At 37.4% G+C, this 18,468-nt stretch overlaps 1 protein-coding gene across 3 annotated transcripts in view; it reads left to right on the top strand.

The window, feature by feature from the left end:
* Window positions 1-15,831, top strand: part of GPBP1 (GC-rich promoter binding protein 1) — a 32,645-nt gene extending 16,814 nt beyond the window's left edge. For 2 of the 3 annotated variants that reach the window (XM_066569593.1, XM_066569594.1), the window contains 10 exons: window positions 41-159; window positions 4,132-4,255; window positions 4,736-4,959; window positions 5,591-5,657; window positions 7,684-7,868; window positions 8,824-8,964; window positions 9,408-9,572; window positions 13,250-13,434; window positions 13,893-13,995; window positions 14,913-15,831. In XM_066569593.1, the coding sequence (XP_066425690.1) occupies window positions 97-159; window positions 4,132-4,255; window positions 4,736-4,959; window positions 5,591-5,657; window positions 7,684-7,868; window positions 8,824-8,964; window positions 9,408-9,572; window positions 13,250-13,434; window positions 13,893-13,995; window positions 14,913-15,071 (1,416 nt within the window). In that variant the 5' untranslated portion in view covers window positions 41-96 and the 3' untranslated portion in view covers window positions 15,072-15,831. Of the gene's footprint in view, window positions 1-40; window positions 160-3,911; window positions 4,030-4,131; window positions 4,256-4,735; window positions 4,960-5,590; window positions 5,658-7,683; window positions 7,869-8,823; window positions 8,965-9,407; window positions 9,573-13,249; window positions 13,435-13,892; window positions 13,996-14,912 lie in introns of those variants that run through there. The other variant, XM_066569595.1, reaches the window with a different exon arrangement.
* Window positions 15,832-18,468: the final 2,637 nt, after the last annotated feature.

Here is an 18,468-nt window from a genome sequence, read left to right as displayed (position 1 = left end):
ACAAGAAGTGTAATCCCCTTGTATTTTCTTCTGATTACAGGGACTTGCCATGAGGTGCTAAGCCTTTTTTCAGTGATTCGGAGAGACTGGACCTAAATGGCGCAGCATGACTTTGCTCCAGCCTGGCTTAATTTTCCTACTCCACCATCATCAACAAAGGTATGTTTTGTATTGTTGTTTTGAAAAGGCACTCTCATTATTAGGGAAATCTAAATGTCATAACCTCAATCACAGTAAAAATGCCAATCTCTTAATGAATACTGTGATGACATATGACTGCAGTAGAGTTTTTTGCTTCAGCAGCTTAGTTCATGGAGAGAAGCACATATCTGGCCTTGGCTGTGGTTGGTTTAAGACTGCCTTCTTCAGTTGTTTAAACTTAATTACTGTGTTCCATGCTAGAAGTACCAAGACAAAGCATGTACTTGATGTTCTTGTTTCTGATTTTTAATTGTGTCCTTTAAATTTTAAGGGAGTATTATTCTGTCATCCAAGTGATTAAAACTATGCTTTTTTAGAGTTTCTGAAGTGGCTCTGCAGTTGATGGTGGAATGCTTGTTGCTACTGGTGGAGTGTGGTACTTTCATATTGTTAGGCATCTCCACTCTGGTTGTTCATTTAGACTACTGTTACTTTATGTAATGGGACAGCTTGGAAATGGGAAATAATAATCTCTTTTAATTGTTAAAATTAGTAAATATTCCTGGAAGTCTTGAGTATATCTATCTCAGAAATGTTTTTTCTACTCTTTCTTAATTTGTGCAAATGCAGAAGCAGAGTCAGCAGTGGATATTAAAACTCCTGTTATCTGTTTCCCTATTTGTAGACCTATCTTCACTATAATTGTTTGAATTCAACATTTATATCTGCTGCTATGAGAATTGCTTTGTTTTTTTTGTAATATATAGACTTTGTGCAGTCTTTCACCTCCATGGAAAATGCTTGGCCTTGAGAAACTTAGGGCAAATAGGCTTGTGGTATTAGTAAATGCACGGAGAGATGGCGGTGTTAATTATGTTCCTAATGCTTTGATTCTGTATGTCTACACAAACATAAACACATTTTTTTAGTCAGGTCATTGAATGTCCTTATTTATATCACTCTGTTTATGTCTCCTCTACCCTGACCTAGCTAGATTCTTTGTTTAGTATTGTCTGTTTCTGGGAACATAAAGCCTATCTGTTCCAGGATACATAGTGTCTGAAAATCCAAATTAAGAAGCAGTCTTTGTTTTCATTCTCTGTGATTTCTGATTAATTCAGCTCTTTTGATCTGATTTTTTCAATGTAATATGTTTTAAATTGGAAATGTATTTGCAGCTTAATTGATATGGTGTCACAATTGCAAAACAATCTTCACTACATATTTAGAGAGTCTGCTGCAAGAGCTTTACCTGCATGCTTTATGTGCCAATATAGCAGGATAAAACAAAGTTCCAGAAGTGCTCTAGCACCACTGGAATTTATCTGAGGTATGGGTTATATTTGTCACCTCATTTCTGAATTGTATGAAATTTTGTTGCAAGTGCATTTTTCCTTCCCTCTTTGATTATTTGCCTCATGGAGTTTAGTTAGATTTTCTTCTCTTTCAGAAACTCCATGTTGTATGTATTACTCTGTTGTAATATTTGTGTGTCATTGTTGGAGTGCACCTTATTTCCCTGTATTACCTGCTCCCTCAATGATGAGTGTTCTGTGATACACAGCCCATTTGGATTTTAAGTGCTTGAAAAGTCTGTTTGTAGTTCTTAGTTTGCAGAATAAGACTTGTGATTCCTCCACGAGGCAGGTCACAAGTGTTGTGGCTCCCTGTCCCCTCTATTTCCTAAAATAGACTTATTTTCTGCTGTATAGCAAAAAAGCAGAAGAGAAAAGCAGTTGAGAGGGATGGAAATGACGAGGAAGGCAAGGTGTCTCATGTTTCATGCAGAATGGAGCTGGGGTGAGGCTAGGGTATCAGCAACATTTGGACATTTTAAACATTTGAGAAGTAGAATCTGAGCTCTGCTTAGTCAATTTTTATATTCCTGAAGTGTGATCACTTTCAGAGATTACACCTGTAGGACCCTGGTTTTCCCCTTGAGCCCGTGGTAGCTGAGATGTTTTTCCTTACATAACTTAAGGCTGGCATTACAGAAACCTGCTACCAGGAAACTGTGATTGTGAATGAACTTTTTAATGTGACATACAGATTGTAGCATCTCATCTATTGCTGCTGATTTCCATTTAACAGCAAGCTTTTCTCATCTCTCTGTCAACTACACAGCAAAATCCACCTAAATAGGTGTGTACCTGTCACTCGGTGGGTTTTGTTCAGGTCTGGAGCTAATGTGTTTGTGTCAGTGCAGTATTACAAATGGGCAGCTGGAATGGGAAGGTGTTGTGAATAGTGAAACCATTTTGGGACATGGACAGAACTTTTAAGAAAGTTTTGCTGTGAAAAAGGTATGGGAACATTGCAGATAGATAAAGTCAGTTTTACAGTTCTCTTTTACTTCTTGTTAAGCAGTTAGACTTCCTGTATGTCTTAAAATCTATGTTGGTTCTATCCCTTTTTCTTGATTGGCTGAACTGGGTCAGATAGTTTCTAAATTTACGGAAGTAATCAATACATTTCCTTTTGACTACGAAGCTTACTGTCATCTCTGCCTCGAGAGGCTTCATAGGCAGGTATCTCCATCATGTGGGGAAAATGCAAACTGCATGATCTTTGCACACTGTTCAGAAGTGTCGGATTCCTGATAGCATGTACAACTCAAACACAACATATAAAATGCTGTCAGTTATACTTTGTAAAAACGCTGATTGTTTTGAAGTTAATACAAAAAAAGAAAGTTTTAAATTAAAAAAAATTTAAATTAAAAAAAAATCTTTACAGGTTGTTGTATGTAAATGAACACATGAAGTATCTTCTAAAATTTCACCTAAGATTGGCAGATCTAGTGCTTTCTGAAGTTTTTGGCAGCTCAGTCAAAATCTTTTAAGGATTTTCTTTCACTTAAATATTTAGATTAATTTGGTAATTTTTGAAGTTTTTATTTTAACAATTTTTTGCAGTCTTCTGGTCTTGCTCTCTCCAAGGAGAGTTTGTCAAGTAATTAATGTCCCATGTCTTAGATTGAGAGGGTAGTCCCTGTACATTTGACTTCTAAAAATTAACAGTCTAAAAATACCTGCTTTGATTTTTAAAGATATACTTATTTGAGTTTGAATTTTAAGCAGTGAATATTGAACAGCACCTTGAGCTCTACAGGGGTGTTTTCCATAGAGCTTTGGGGATCTTTTTTTGTGTGTGTGATTTCCTCTGTGGGTTAGGTGGGAAGAAGGAAGTAATTTTAAAGGTACACCCAGAGAGAAGTTATAAGGAAAATACGGGTTGTGTAAGGAAAAATGTTTTTTAGTTTAATCCCTTTAGGTATGAGTTCTAGTCAGGATGTAGTTTGATTTCTTGGTGCTGTTCTCAAGATACGATTTTAGTTTACTACTTATCTTCCTACTGATATTTTAAAGATTTATTTCTTTAAAAATTCTTTAATGTGTGCTTATAAGCTGAAAATTTGAGGTATCTTTGTGAATCTGGGCACTTCTGATTCTAGATTTTATTAGTATTTCATAACTACTTGTATTTGCCTTTTTAAATTGTAATAATTCCAAGATTAATGAATTAGGGTTTGTTTGAGTATAGCTGCCTGGGGTGGAAGGGATTCCTTGCTTTCTATGGAATGCAGGTATGTAGTCTCTGCAAATCCAGATTAAGATCCCAGACTTCTTCTCAGCCTTCCAAATTGTGATCTTCTGTCCTTTCTTATATTTTAAAAAAAATTTTCTTCTGCTGCAACACATGTCACTTGTGCTCTGTTTTGCTGCCGAAACAGAGTAGACACTTCTTACCTTGTGTCACAGGCATGTGGCTTAAGGGCTGTTTCAGTGTCCTGGATCAGAAGATGCAGCTTCCACTCTGTTAGCCTGGGAGATGGTGACACAGCTCTGCATGAGAGGACTGCTGCATTGCCTTTCATTCAAAGTTCTTGTAAGAATGAATTATATACTGTCAACAATGTGCATGTTACAGTTCTGATGATTAAGTTGTTAGTAATCAGATCTCAGGTCTACCACTTATGCTCCTTTGCAGTCATCGCTGAATTTTGAGAAACATTCTGAAAATTTTTCATGGACAGAGAATAGTTATGAAGCAAATCGCAGAAGACACAATTCTTCGGAAGGGTTTGATCCTAACACTGGAAGGCCAAATGGAGGTATAATTTATGGAATACTGTGAATATGTTTGTGTCATTTCTTTGTAGCACTAGCTAGAAAGCAAGTCTGATGATGACAGCTCATGTGTGCTAAATTCTTTTTCTGCAGTGAAAGAGAGGTAATGGAAAGACATATCTGGGAGAGGATGTGAGCATAAGGGTTGGCTAAAGTGATGCGATTGCAGGTGTATTTCTCTCTTGAGTAGAATATGAATGTTGAGTTAATATTCTAGCCAACAACATATAAAATGAGTAGCCAGAAAAAGAGATTGACTTGTTGTAACATTGGCTGGCTATTTTATCTCTGGCACTGTTTTGTGAGATCCTTCCCTGCTGCTTATGCAATTGAAAACTTGTTTCCTATGCTATTGTATCCCAGTGTATAGAGCTTGTGATTTAGCTTTTTTAACAATCCTGCAGAGTAAAATATTATTTTAAAATGGTTTGTAATTACATTTATTTAAAATTTTAAAATCCAAGGGCATTTTGGGCGAAAAGAGAGGAGTGGTTGGCGTTCACAAGGCAGAAATGGTCCAGAAAATATAAACCGACGGGGAGGGTACCATGGTGGAGGTTCCCATTCTCGTAGCAGCACCTTCCATTGTGGAAAAGGCCAGGGACTGCATGAAAACAGTGTACTTGATAATGAAACCCGGAAAAAGGAAGAAAAAGAAGTACCCAACCAGTTTGAGGCTGAGGACTTCGTAAGTAAATTGTAATTACAATTAAAAAGGTTTCATTTTGTCTGCAAATACCATTTTGTCCATTACAAGGCGCTTCATGAGATTTCACCAGTTTCAGATCATCATGTAAGGAATTTTCTGTAGGTAAGGGAGTGTTGGTAGTTTGTCTAATAACTTGTTTCTCATTTTATAACCAGATTTTTCACTATATGTTTATTATTGTTATTTGTATATTTAAGTGAAACTACAGTTGGATTGCTATCTGCTGTGGTATTGTGTATGTATTAAATTCTACACAGTTACCTTATTGGAATCTGAAATAGTAACAAAGTAATTTTCATGCCTGTGGCCTTTGAGCTCTGATGCTTTAACCTGCAGTTAGGATGTAAGGGGAAGGGTGATCTTACTCTTTGAAGAAACATACATGGCTGGTTTTTTGCTTTCTCTGCTGCTGTCATATAATGGCATTGGCTGCTGCCTGAGATATTTTGTTAGAGAAGAGAAACAAGTGAGCATTGTCCTGTTTGGTTCCTGGGGGAGGTGTTTAGTCTGTCAGCAGAGGTCATGCTGCTGGTGTTATTGTGATTCTTTAGTTCATTCATCCCACAGTTCAAGGGTTACTTCTTTTAATAATGACAAAACTTTCTTTCAGCCGTCTTTAAACCCTGAATATGAGAGGGAATCAAACCAGAATAAATCTCTAGCTGCAGGTGTGTGGGGTGAGTATTTTTGTTGTTTTTAAATGCAAAAACGTAGCAGAGATCTGAAGTTGTTTTATTTGAAACACAAGCCTCTTTTTAGAATTCTAAATGTATAGATTGAGAAGACTTCAATATTATTACAATGTAGGTATCTTTTTGTTAAAGGGTAGCACTTCCATATGCGTATCAGTTAGCTAGTCTGTAGATGCCACCACAACTAATACTCTTTCCCAGAACAAGTATACATCTTTTTTTGTAAAGATGTCAAGAAATCTTCACCTTTATTTTCAAGAGGAAGTGCAATGAAGGCTGGTCACCTAAATAAGTGGTATTGATTGCTAGCTGAAGGCTTTGTAAAATGTGTTGGAAGAATTTGGAGAGAAACCTGGGAGAGCTGGAAGAGTAGTTTAGCTTGCAGAGATTTAAGGTCTTTTTCTGGAAGCAAATGTCTTATAATGTTGGTTGTGTTTGTGTATTATTTGTATGACAATACAATCCTGGGCAGGGACATTGGGCAGACCTGTAGTCTGGATTGTTTTCTCATCCTCACCTGAGTGTTTGGCTAACATTTTACAATTTCTAATGGGCTTTATGTTGTAAATTGTTTACCCCAAGAAAGTGGTAGCATCAGATGGCAGGGGTTTTAAAGTAAATGTACTCACAATACAAACATTTCTCTTTATTTAAAAAAAATTAATTAAGCATGAAAAACTTTTACTTGTCTACTTAGACTACCGCTAATACTGAGATTTTAAAGGTATTTTAGTTTGCTGATTCTTTTCTCGTACTTAACCGGTATTTTTTGCATGATAAGTAATATTAGATGTAGGCCAACCCCTCAACATAAATATCTAATTGCTGTAAACCTTTACAGCATCATAAATAATTGGACAGCTTTCTGGTTTTGTGTTGTTAGCAGCTTTCATGTGATAACCTATCTTTCAATAAAAAGTCTTGTTTTGTAATTGAAAAACTGAAGGCTGTTATTATTCCCTTTAGAAGGAAAAATTATTCAGGATAGAGGAGTGTTACAATCCCTTCTAATATCTGTTAAAAACATAGGCATCTTTTAGATTCCATTTTACCTTGTGCATATGTGATGGGAGCCTGTAAATATTATGAAAAATCTTGTCATGAGATTTAATGAGAATTAAACTTACAGTTATGATAACTATTTTGTAGCATCTACCTGCTAAATAAAGCAAAAGTCATGTATTCTTTTAAGTAAGGGTTTGTTGGTTTTTTTTTAAACAGAGGGTATAGTGACTATGTGAAGTAGAATTGCTTGCAGGGAGAGGAAATAATCCTTGAAAAGGCTCTTAATGTTGGAACGCATGTACAAAAAAAGATATTTTTTTTCTTTTTGAAAATTTTAGAACCGTTTTAATGGATGTTCCTTAATGCTGCTAAATGGCAGTTTTTCTAGTTTGATAGCTGACTAATTTGTATGTCTCCTAATTTGTTCTCCAATGAACACAGAAATTTTGTTCTATTGTGTCCATCTGAAGCATGGAGCTAGAGAAACTGGTCATTGCCATGGTCTAATGTGTAGTGCACATCTTGTCTCATGTTTATAGAACCTCAGTGCAGAGCTCTAAACTGAGCTGTTAATAAATATATAACTAATTATTCTTTAGGAAATCTTAAGGGGAATATGAAAGCCATAAACTCTTGTGAAGTTTGAGTAACTATCAACAACTAACATTATTTTGATTGTAGAATTACTACACAGGAGTCTCTAGAAATGTGTAGCAGGTTTCTTTGAAGAATATATTTTCTTTTAAAAAGTGCAATTCCTGCATTGCCAAGTGAAATATTTTTAAAATGATGACTGTAGAAAAAGGAACAGAATCTGTGTTTTTCCAGGTTCACACAGTATGTTATTTGTGGAGCTAATACTGATTTATGTTCCTGATTTATGCCTGTTTGCTCTGGATCAGATGGCTGTTCCGGTACCTTATGAACTAAAAACTAGTGAGTTGTGTACACAGACACACATACACACACATATCTATATACACACACACTTCTTTTTTTCTTCCAGAGTACCCTTTAAATCCTAAATCTAGATCTCAGAGAATGCTGGTCATTAAAAAAGGCAGTACAAAAGAACTGCGGATATCTGGATTCCCAGTAGCGGGAAGCCTTCACTCGCAGCCCGTAAGGAATGGAACTGGCACAAGTGTTTATAAAGGATTAGTCCCCAAACCTGTAACTCCACCTGCAAAGGTGAGTATTGGATACCAGTGTTATGAAAAACATGCCTAGAAACATCATGCTGTAATTCTCAGTGTGTTTATTTCATCCCTGAGAATACTGTTCCTACATTATCATGTATTCAACACTTGCAAACTGCAACACACCCCAAAAATGAATAGAAACAACTTTTTTTACATTTTTCTTTTTAAATTATAATTTAGTTTCTCTTTGCTTCTCATCTACCCCTTTTTAGAAGTGCAACAGCTGTACAAGGGAGAGTAAAAATGATGTTTTTTAATTTATGGAATAGCAGTCCCTTTTGTATATATGATTTCAACAGAACAAAATAAGATACATTTTAGAGAGGTATAGTCAGCATATTACCTTCAGAATTTATCCCAGTTATAGACAGAGATGACATTATAACCTAGTAGAATCATTCTGGTCTCTTTCCAAATGCGACTTTCCATACGCATAATCAGAATATTCTGAGTTAGGGAAGGGACCCACAAGAATCATCAAGTCCAGCTCTTAAGTGAATGCTCCATATGGACTCAAACCCATGACCCTGGCATTATCACCAGGCTCTAACTGAGTATTCTCACTGGCTTCATCTCTATTTTTTTGTTTCAGGAATTTTTCTGTGCTCTTGAGAGCCATATGGTGGATTAGTTCTTAACTCTGTAACATTTTGAATCTAAAATAATACTTTCAGCTGTTGAAGTCCCATATTTCATTTTTGATACCTCAAATATGAGGATCTTAATTGTTTTGAAATTTTAGTTTTTATATAAACAGCGTGAACAGTATTTATGAGCAGATGAATTGCTCATAAACAGCCTCTTTTCCACAAGAAAACAGATGTTTGCACTACATTAAGGTTGCAGTTATGATTTGCTTTTGCTTAATCATTTTTCTGAAGATTCTTGAAAAGAATCCTTTTTAGTTAATGACTCTTTACTTCTCTGTTTATTCTTCTGTCTAGCCCACACAGTGGAAAAGCCAAGCAAAAGAAAATAAACTTGGGAATGCGTTTCCTCATGAATCTGCATATGGTGTTGGCAGTTTCAGTCCTTTCAAATCAACTGTCAAGGCATTTGCTGTAACACAAAATTTAGTGAAAGAGGTAAAGTAGTGGCTGTAGTTAAATTTATAAAACATTTAATTTGCTTAAGGGAGGATGGTCAGTAAATTTTGTACAGAATTGTATTAAGTATGTTTTTTTGGAACTTAACGTTCAGAAAAGGTGGAATGCACATCGCTAGCCTCAAAGTACTGCAGTTTCCTTTGTAAGTTTGATTTAGAATAAAAACCCACATTAGAAAATACAGCCTGATACTTTTAGGCTTCAAAACTGCTAAAGGTATTACATGTTTTAGAAGGCCCACATAAACCTGCATCTCTGGGTTTACATCTACAAACTGTTTATACCAAAATACAGAACTTCCCTCTACTTTTGATTGTGAATATATGCAAAATCTGAAAGAACAGATACCTGTGTCTTTAATTAAAATTTTTCTGAATGAACACATTTCTAACATTCTTTCTTTTTCTGACTTCCTTCACTAGTGTAATCGGTCAAATTCTTCATCCCCTGTTGACAAATCTGGTCAGCTTCGTTTAACAAAATTGACAAGAATGCGGACTGATAAGAAGAGTGAATTTTTGAAAGCATTGAAAAGAGATAGAGTGAAAGAGGAACATGAAAATGAGAATCATGATGGACAAGAGAAGGTAATTTTTTTCATACTTACTGTAGATCCAGTAGGTTTCAGACAAACAATAAACTACTTCTGATTTTGCTGTAAATAGCTGTTAAGTAATGGTCTTGGATCCCTAAATGAAGGAAAGGAATTACCTTTTGATTAATTTAAAAACATTGTTCCAAGTACTACTCTTCCTCCAGTGCTGCTTTGTAGTTTCTTTTTGTCTTTCTGCAGTATGTGTTAGTGCATGTTGATGACTTAAGTACTTGTGTGTCTTTAGCAACAATAAAAAGGATAAATTAGGCTTAGTAAACTAATCATACATGAATTTATATTGGAAAAGACCTTTGATATCGAGTCGGACCATTAACAGTACTGTCAAGTCTGCAAGTAAACTATGTATTCAAATGTAACATCTAAGTGGCTTTTAAATAACTCCAGGGATGGTGACTTAGCTGCTTCCCTGGACAGCCCATTCTAGTGCTTGACTACCCTTCCTTCCTGTGGCAGAAAGTCTTCCTGTGAACAAAGTCTTCCTGGTGTCTAACCTGAATCTCCCCTGACACAACTTGAGGCCATTTCTTGTGTCCTGTCACAGTGTTGGCCACACATGGCCACAGCCTCCTTTCAGGCAGCTGTAGAGAGTGATAAGGTCTCCCCTGAGTCTCCTTTTCTCCAGGATAAACACCCCCAGCTCCCTCAGCTGCTCCTCACAGCACTTGTGCCCCAGCCCCTGCCCCAGCTCCATTGCCCTTCTCTGCACTCTCTCCAGCCCCTCAGTGCCTTTCCTGCAGTGAGGGCCCAGAGCTGGACCCAGCACTGGAGGTGTGGCCTCAGCAGGGCCCAGCACAGGGGGACAATCCCTGCCCTGGCCCTGCTGGCCACAGCATTGCTGATCCAGGCCAGGATGCCATTGGCCTTCTTGGCCACCTGGGCACAGCCTGGCTCATGTTCAGCTGCTGTCACCAGCACCCCCAGGTCCTTTCCAGCCACTCTGGCCCAGCCTGTGGCACTGCCTGGGGCTGTTGTGACCCAAGGGCAGGACCTGGCACTTGGCCTTGTTGAACCTCACACCATTGGCCTTGGCCTGTTGATCCATCCTGTACAGACCCCTCTGCAGAGCATTCCTGTCCTCCAGCAGATCAGAATTCTCACCCATTTTGGTGTCACCTGTAAACTGACTGAGGTGCACTTGTCAAATCATTGATAAAGTGGTTAGTAGGGAGTCCTGGGGAGCCCCACCCATGACTGGCCACCAGCTGAATATGGCTCCACTCACCACCACCCTCTGGGCCCAGCCCTCTAGGCAGTTTTTACCCAGTGAAGAGTGCCCCTCTCCAAGCCATGGGCTGCCAGCTTCTGCGGAATTCTCTGGGATACTGTGTCAAAGAAAGGTTTTATTGAAGTTCAAGCAGAAAACATCCACAACCTTTTCTTCATCCACTAAGCAGTCCCCTGGTCATAGAAGGAGATCAGGTTGGCCAAGCAGGACCTGTCTTTCCCAAACCTGTGCTGACTGCACCTGATCCCCTGATTGTCCTGCATGTGCTGTGTGATGGCACTCACAGTGGTCTGCCCCTACCTTCCTTGGTACCACGGCAAGTCTGACATGCCTGTAGTTCCCTGGAATCTCCTTCCAATACTTTTTGCAAATGAGCATCACATTTTCCAACCTCCAGTTGCCTGGGACCTCTCTGGTAATCCAGGGCTGCTGGTAAATGATGGAAAGTAGCTCAGTGAACTGCCAGCTCCCTCTGTACTTTTGTGTGAATCCCACCTAGTCCCAACAGACTTGTGAAGGGCAGTGTTTCATACCCTGGCTGCTAGTTATCCTATAAAACACAAAAGTTTGTTCTGCTTCTCAGTGATTCTCAAACCATTTTCTTTCTTATTAGTGTTTAGGTAGCCAGAAGTTCTCTATTCTTGGTCTAATCAAAGGAGCAATAGCTCACTATATGCATAAACCACTGGTTCTAACTAATTGAGAGCTTGAAGGCCTATAATGGCTGTGTATAATATGCATCAGGTTTCTTTCAGTCTGAATTGATTTATGCAGTGTTCAATTGATACTAGAGAATATTTGTGTCAAATGCTACCAGCCACCAAATTATCATACCAGTTATCATAGTCCAGGTGAAGATAAGTAGTTTATTATTCAGAATGAGGTGCTTACAAGCCTGTTTGCTGTAAATGAGTGGTTTAAAATGTCTTATTAAAACAAAAAATCCCATAAATTAGAAATCAGCCAGATAAACAAGTGATTTTGAGGAAGCGAATTAGGCTTCTGAGATATTAAAAAGGAAACAGTGCCAGTGTACATTGCTGATAAAAGTGAGACTGACTTTACTGACCCTGATCTTATTTCAGGCAAAATGCAATTTGCTGTAATGGGACTGTGCAACTAATGTGTCAGCTAAGAAAAGCCTACATCATTTCATTAGGTATTCTGTGACTGAGTACCCTGAAATGGATATTAGGGATAGTTTTGTTCATGTGTTCAGGAAATACACAAAGATTTTGATTTAAGATTAGAAAGATCTTAGGAACCATCTAGAGATTCAGAATTATGAAATAATGAGGCAAATTGTACTCAGCAGCTGAATCACACTTGGAAGAAGCTGTTTTGTCCTATAGAACTGCTTAGTAAATGTATACATTTTTCTTGGAATTATGTGACATATTCTTCAGGCATATAATGTAACAGCTGAATGTATGTTTACTGGGATATGTGTTCTTAACAATATCTTGCTGACTGTTCTAATATTTCTGAAAGCAGACAACATGTGAGTGGGAGGGAAACAATGGTGGTGTTGATCCTGTGCTCTGAAGTATGATTTCTTACAGATGCAGAAGATTGCATTATTTCCTTCTCCTATGGGTAGTGCTGTTATATGCCCAGTTTAGGGATTTTGTTATTGAGAAGTTGTTAACTAATAATGATTGTACTCTTCTTTGTTTTTACAATTGGTAAGACTTCTGAGGCTATTTGGCTCATTCATAAATATGAATTACAGTTTGCTGAATGAGTAGAGTAGAAAGAAATACCTCATATTTATAGACTAAAGACCTTTTAATCTTTGAGTGAACCTGAACAGTCATCTTTGTAAATAAATTTTCTTCCTGATTTGTATTTAATGTCTAGTAATTTCCAGTTGGTGTTCACAACAGCCTGAGAAGCTAGGGTTGAGTGCGTGTGTGTAAGTGAGCTTGTCTGAATTTAAAGAGCAGTATGCAGTCTTTCTGAATTCATGGCAGAGACTTTGCTATTTGAGGTATGGGTGTTGTGACCTGTCCCTTAGACTAAGTAAACTTGAGAACTCATATACTTTCAGACTTCTTCTGCCACATACAGCTCTGATATTTACTTAGGAACAATAAAAATTCAACAGCCCATTATTTCTGTAAGTATGAAGAACAGCTGAAGTACGTTTGAATTTTAAGAAGTATGAAACTTTGCAGGAAAAAAATTTGGGGAAAAGCTTGTGAGGTGCTTTCTGCATTATTTGATCAGTAGTGTATCTTAGGAATTCTGTAGCATGCGAGTGTTGCAAATGCCAGAACAGAATTACCTGTGAAGTACAGAGTCTCTCCATTTAAACTTAATTTAAACTAAACAGAACTACTGAATTGCAGCTCTTCTGGATATGTACTTGTGGATGGAATTAACTTTTACATTTTGTAATGTAAAATTATTTTTGTATTTAGGATGATGAGTCCTTCAGCTTGCATAACAACAACAGTCCTCATTGTGAGAGAGATATAAACCGAAACTTTGAAAATGAGATTCCGCAGGAGAATGGCAATGCTTCAATTACACCTCAGCAAATCATTCAGTCTTCAGCTTTCCCTCAGGCAAATGTTCTTTCCAGCTCACTTGAGGCAGAGCATAGGTATGTACTATATAAAACATAAAGTGTTTCTTCATGGTAGCTGATCATGTTCATAAATTCTTGCTAGTGCAGAAGTCAGAATCTGAAAATTGAGAAAGCATAAAATGTTTCTTGACTAAAGTAAAATTTATCTTTTAGTCATGTACTAATTTAACATGAGATATACTTTGTTTCTTAGACCTGTGTACTGATTTACATCCAATTTTTAAGTAAAGAAAGTTTACCACATATGGTGGTTGGATAGGGTCATCTTTAAGGGACCTGAAAACTCAGCTTCTGTGCTTTACATAGCTTTTACAAGACTTTGAACTCACACTTATGTAAGAGTTTGTTTAAAAAAAAATTCTGGCTGATTAATCAATGAATTTGTTACAGGTCTTCAGACATGTATGTAGGCAGAGCTTGAAATGTTTGAGTGTGTGTAGTAAATTCCTAATGTTGTCCTTCCTAATTTAAAGGTTGTTAAAGGAGATGGGCTGGCAGGAAGACAGTGAAAATGATGAAACATGTGCTCCACTAACTGAGGATGAGATGAGGGAGTTTCAAGTCATTAGTGAACAGGTAAAACAAAGTTAATTTTCCATTATAAACCTGCAGTTAGTTACCCTAGTTGCCTTCCTTTGAGGAGGATCTGCAGTAATTTTGATCATTAGGGATGTTGCTGTTGCGGTACCATTTCATTACTGTGCTTTTGGAAGTACAGTTGCTTCAGAAAAATCAGGTACCAATGCTGACTGTAGCTCAGGCCTATTCACTAAGCATCAAGGGAAGGGTAGGGTGTAGTATTGTTGGGGTAGAAGTGCACAGGCTTCCCCATCTTTTTTTAATTTTTTTTTATTAGGAGTGTTGAGTAGACCTGGTGGGGTCAGTGAGAAAGAGTCAGAAATGAGAATAGCGTGAACATTTGGTAATTCCAATATTATTTGAAATATTAATAATTTAATATTGGAATATTAAAATTTCAAGTGCTTGTTTTAGTGCGCACATTCTGCATGATATTGAAAATGCGGTAATTCCTTTCTTTTTTGCAGAGTCAGCTGTTTCCTTTCTTCAGTGTCTTTGAATTTCCAATTGCTGAGATTGGAAATTCCGCTCTGCTGCAGCATCTCTTCTGGACGCCTTCCCTATTGTCCTTTGCCCTTCTTAGCACAGATGTTTGCAGCACTGTGGGAAAGGGGACTGGATTGCAGGGAGAGACCATTAGGGAGAAAGGATCTCTGGGGCAAGATGTGTGGGGACATGGGTGAGAGCAGGGTGAGCTCTCATTGACTGCAGGAGTTCAGCACAACTGGAGACACTGGGATACAGGTGGCTGGCCAGAGGTGAAGGCTCACAGGGCAGTTATCCTTTCTGTGTACATATGAAAAGCTGTGGATCCAGTGTAGCCCAGAGGTGAAGATGCAAAGAGTATTGAATTGCAACAGATTGTTGTGTTTGGCATTTTCTTTCTCTAAATGTGTCATGTTTTCACATTTCAGTTACAAAAAAATGGCCTTCGGAAAAATGGCATTTTGAAAAATGGCCTCATCTGTAATTTTAAATTTGGCTCCTGGAAAAACAGCACTTTCAAACCTGCTCTGGAGAATGAGGATTCTGAGACAAGCAGCAGTGATACATCAGATGATGATGATGTGTGAAGACTTCTGTAACATCTGTAGAAGTCCATTTGTTCTTGTGAAGATTGGGGATGTTTTGTCCAAGAACAAAAATTGTCATTTATGTAGTAACATGCCCACTACAGAAAGAATAATGGGACTTTCCTCTGAAGGAAGCAAGGAATGTTCTGTTGGGTGTGTTGAAAATCATTATAAGTTCTCTGTAAACGAATGTTGTAGAATGAGGCCTTGTGTTGACCCAGTGTTGACTTCCATCACTGAAGCATTTCTGACTAGCAGTGTGACAATGTTACAAATCAGAGTTTCTCACTTAATAATAAAAGCAAAGAATTGTGTAATGTCTTGCAAAACTTCTGTCTTAAATTGTCTGAGGAAGAAAAGGGCAGCCTGACACAGTGTTTTGCTTGCCAAGTCATTTTTTTCTTACAGTGGAAATCAGTGAGTCCACTTTGTACGCAAAAAGGGCAATGTAGCATGTTGGCTACAATGAGCAAAGTGCACTAAAACTCTTCCTTAACTGAGTTGTTGAACTGTTCTACAAATAACTGCTCTTTAGCCATTGGTTGTGTTGTCGTTGTTATTAATGGCAAAAGACCCTGGTGTTACAGTTCCAAATTTCTAGAATTAACTTTTAAACTGAAAGCTTTAAGGGGTATAGCAAGACCCTTATTCTCACAGTGACTTGTGGGAAAATAAGCAGTTTGATTTTACTATTCGACATGTGGAAAAATCATTACAGTGACTGGATTGAATTACATGGGAAATAAACTGATTTACAGAGTATTGTCTCAGTGCATAGCATCACGGGTATTGTTTTTAAGACAGCTAAGTTTGTTTGCATATGTTACGTGTACTCTGGCAGCGGTGCAGTTGTGCATTTCAGTGCAAAGTAACATTTATATTACATGTACTCTGGCAGCAGTGCAGTTGTGCATTTCAGTGCAAAGTAAAAATACTTTCATCATTAGATCTTGCTTTTATAGCAGCAGAAGTATATGTGTGCAATAACCACCTCTTTTGCTTGCTCAGTATAAGACTTTTTCTTTCTGATCTCACATTTAAAAACCAATATTGTATTATTTATAGTTTTAGTTGGTTTATTGTAGTTCTTTAAATGTTGTCCACAGTTGTACAAGTTGTGTAGCATTAATTCATAAGCACAACTGCTTTTGGGGATGTTGCATAAGTTTATAATATAGCACATATATATATATATATATATGTATATATATATATAGACACTTCCCTGTCAAGATGTTTTTGAATTCTACTACTTCTTATAGTAAATTATTTGCAGTTTAGAACTTGAAAGCAAAAATATTTATAAAGTTGAGATTCTGTCCATATTTCTTTAGGAAAATACTCTTTTTATAAGGTGGCATAAATTTTGGGCCAAATTTGGTATGTTTCTCTTTTTTATTTATTGTTAATTTAAATAGATATTTCTTTTCAAGAGGTCAGTTTTTGTATTAGAAGCTGCTTGCAAATGTTGATGTAGTTAATTTTGGCATGGTGTATTTAAATACTCAATTTCTAATCTCAGTTTAAGAGGATAAAAATGTTTCTTTTTTAAAAAGAAAACTGCCATATCTGTAATGATGTTTTTCCTACCTGCTTGCCTTATACACCTTTTTCCTTCCCTCTCCTGATTTTTTTTTTACTGACTTTGACACATGGTTGTAGTTAGTTCACTTTTTGGTTTTTACATACTATAAACAGGATCTTCTGCCTAGCTTAATTATATAGTGATATGTGGATGCACTGTTTTAATAGGAAGTGAAAATGTTTTTTTCTTGGCACTTCTCAAAGTGGGGTGTAGGCTTCTCCCCCTTCTTTATTCAGTTTTACTTTATTTCAGTCACCTCAGGAATTAACTCTCTGAGAAGTTAATGTAATTATAGAAGAGCTGTGTTAAAATTGTATAGACTTTGGAAATTTACAAGTTGGAACTGAGAAAATTATCTTTAGAGGAAGTAGGAGTACTAGTCATACTTGGTACTTCTTCTTTGCTAGTACTTGGTACTTCTTGCTACTTCTTTTATATCCTGAAACTGATAATGGAAGCGCTGATTATAATGAACTGTGGGCAAAGCAGGTAACAGGAATTGGGCAGTGGTTTTGCTTTGTAGAATGAAACACTTTTATAGCCTTCATAACTTTTCTCTGTCTGGTTTCTCCTCTTGTGTCTGCTGATACTTGTGGATTAATTTCTGGTAGGTTCTACCAGTTCAGAGACTCCTCATAAGTGTGTGTGGCCCCTGGCTTAAGTGGTTATCTGCCTGCTCTGTTACTTCTGTTGGCCCTTCATGGCAGTGTGGGAATGGGTGAGATTTGATATTTACACTGAGGAACTGGATTCCCTTATGTTATATTTGCTTGTGACAAAGCTGAGTAGAGTATCTGTCATCTACTGTGTCACCTTAAGAAACTTTTAGTCACTTACTGTGGGAACTCTTTTAGTTTTTTTTTCCTGGGAAATGTCACTCAAAACAATGTTTGGTTTTTGTAGTATACTTCCATAAAATGTATGAAAGCATTTTATTGTTCATCTTCCTTTTTTTCAGTGCTTGATGATGTAGAGAAGAACGAAATTGGATTCTCTAGTATTTAACAATGCAACCGTATGCATCTTTGACTTTGTTCCTTTTCCAGGGCAATTTAAGTAGTGCATTGGCCTTTTTGTTCTCTTATACATAAGCCATGATCCATTCCCAGAATAAGTCCTCTCTTGCTTTTCTGCTTCAGCAGGTGTCTGTGTTAAAGGATTGAGAAGTTGGTGACTAAACTTGCCCATTTCCTTAGAGGGCACTAGTAAGCTTTGGAGATACTTTGTCAGTGCTGGGTTAACAGAGCTTGACTTCAGTGGTGTTAATCACAGGTGGCTGCATGCAGACATGATTTGAAGTCACACTTCTCTTCATCTTCCTGGCTTTACTGGCAGAGAACCATGTATTCCTGGTTCCCTGTTCCAACCCTCTTCAAAAGCAAACAGTAGTGATCAGTCACTCACTGGTTTTTCTGATCTGCTGTTGATGGAGAATGTTCTCTCTGCCTGCTGCTGGCATGGAGGGTGCCTAAGTTTATGGTGGGGAGCTGGCGATCCTTCACCTCATTCAGAAAGACCAGAGGCCTCCCTCATTGGCTTGTACAGGGCCTTTCTCTCTCTTAAGGTGTAAAAGAAGCTAGTTGTCTTTGTGGAAAAGTGTTAAAACTACAGTAAAGTTGTCCACTGATTCATGTTGGGCCTTGTCAAGAGTCTGAAGAAGATTTTAATGGTCATCCCAGTCTTTGAGAAATGTTACCAAGTGTGAAGGAAATTAATTTTTATTCTCCTCTACAGTTGCCTGTGAGGGATAAACATCTGCTTGATTTGAGATGGGGGACTTCAACTTTAGTGTTTCTTTTTAAAAGAATATCT

This window comes from Molothrus aeneus, chromosome Z (genome assembly GCF_037042795.1).
Source record: "Molothrus aeneus isolate 106 chromosome Z, BPBGC_Maene_1.0, whole genome shotgun sequence".
NCBI lineage: Eukaryota > Metazoa > Chordata > Aves > Passeriformes > Icteridae > Molothrus > Molothrus aeneus.
This window is presented reverse-complemented; position numbering and strand designations above follow the sequence as displayed.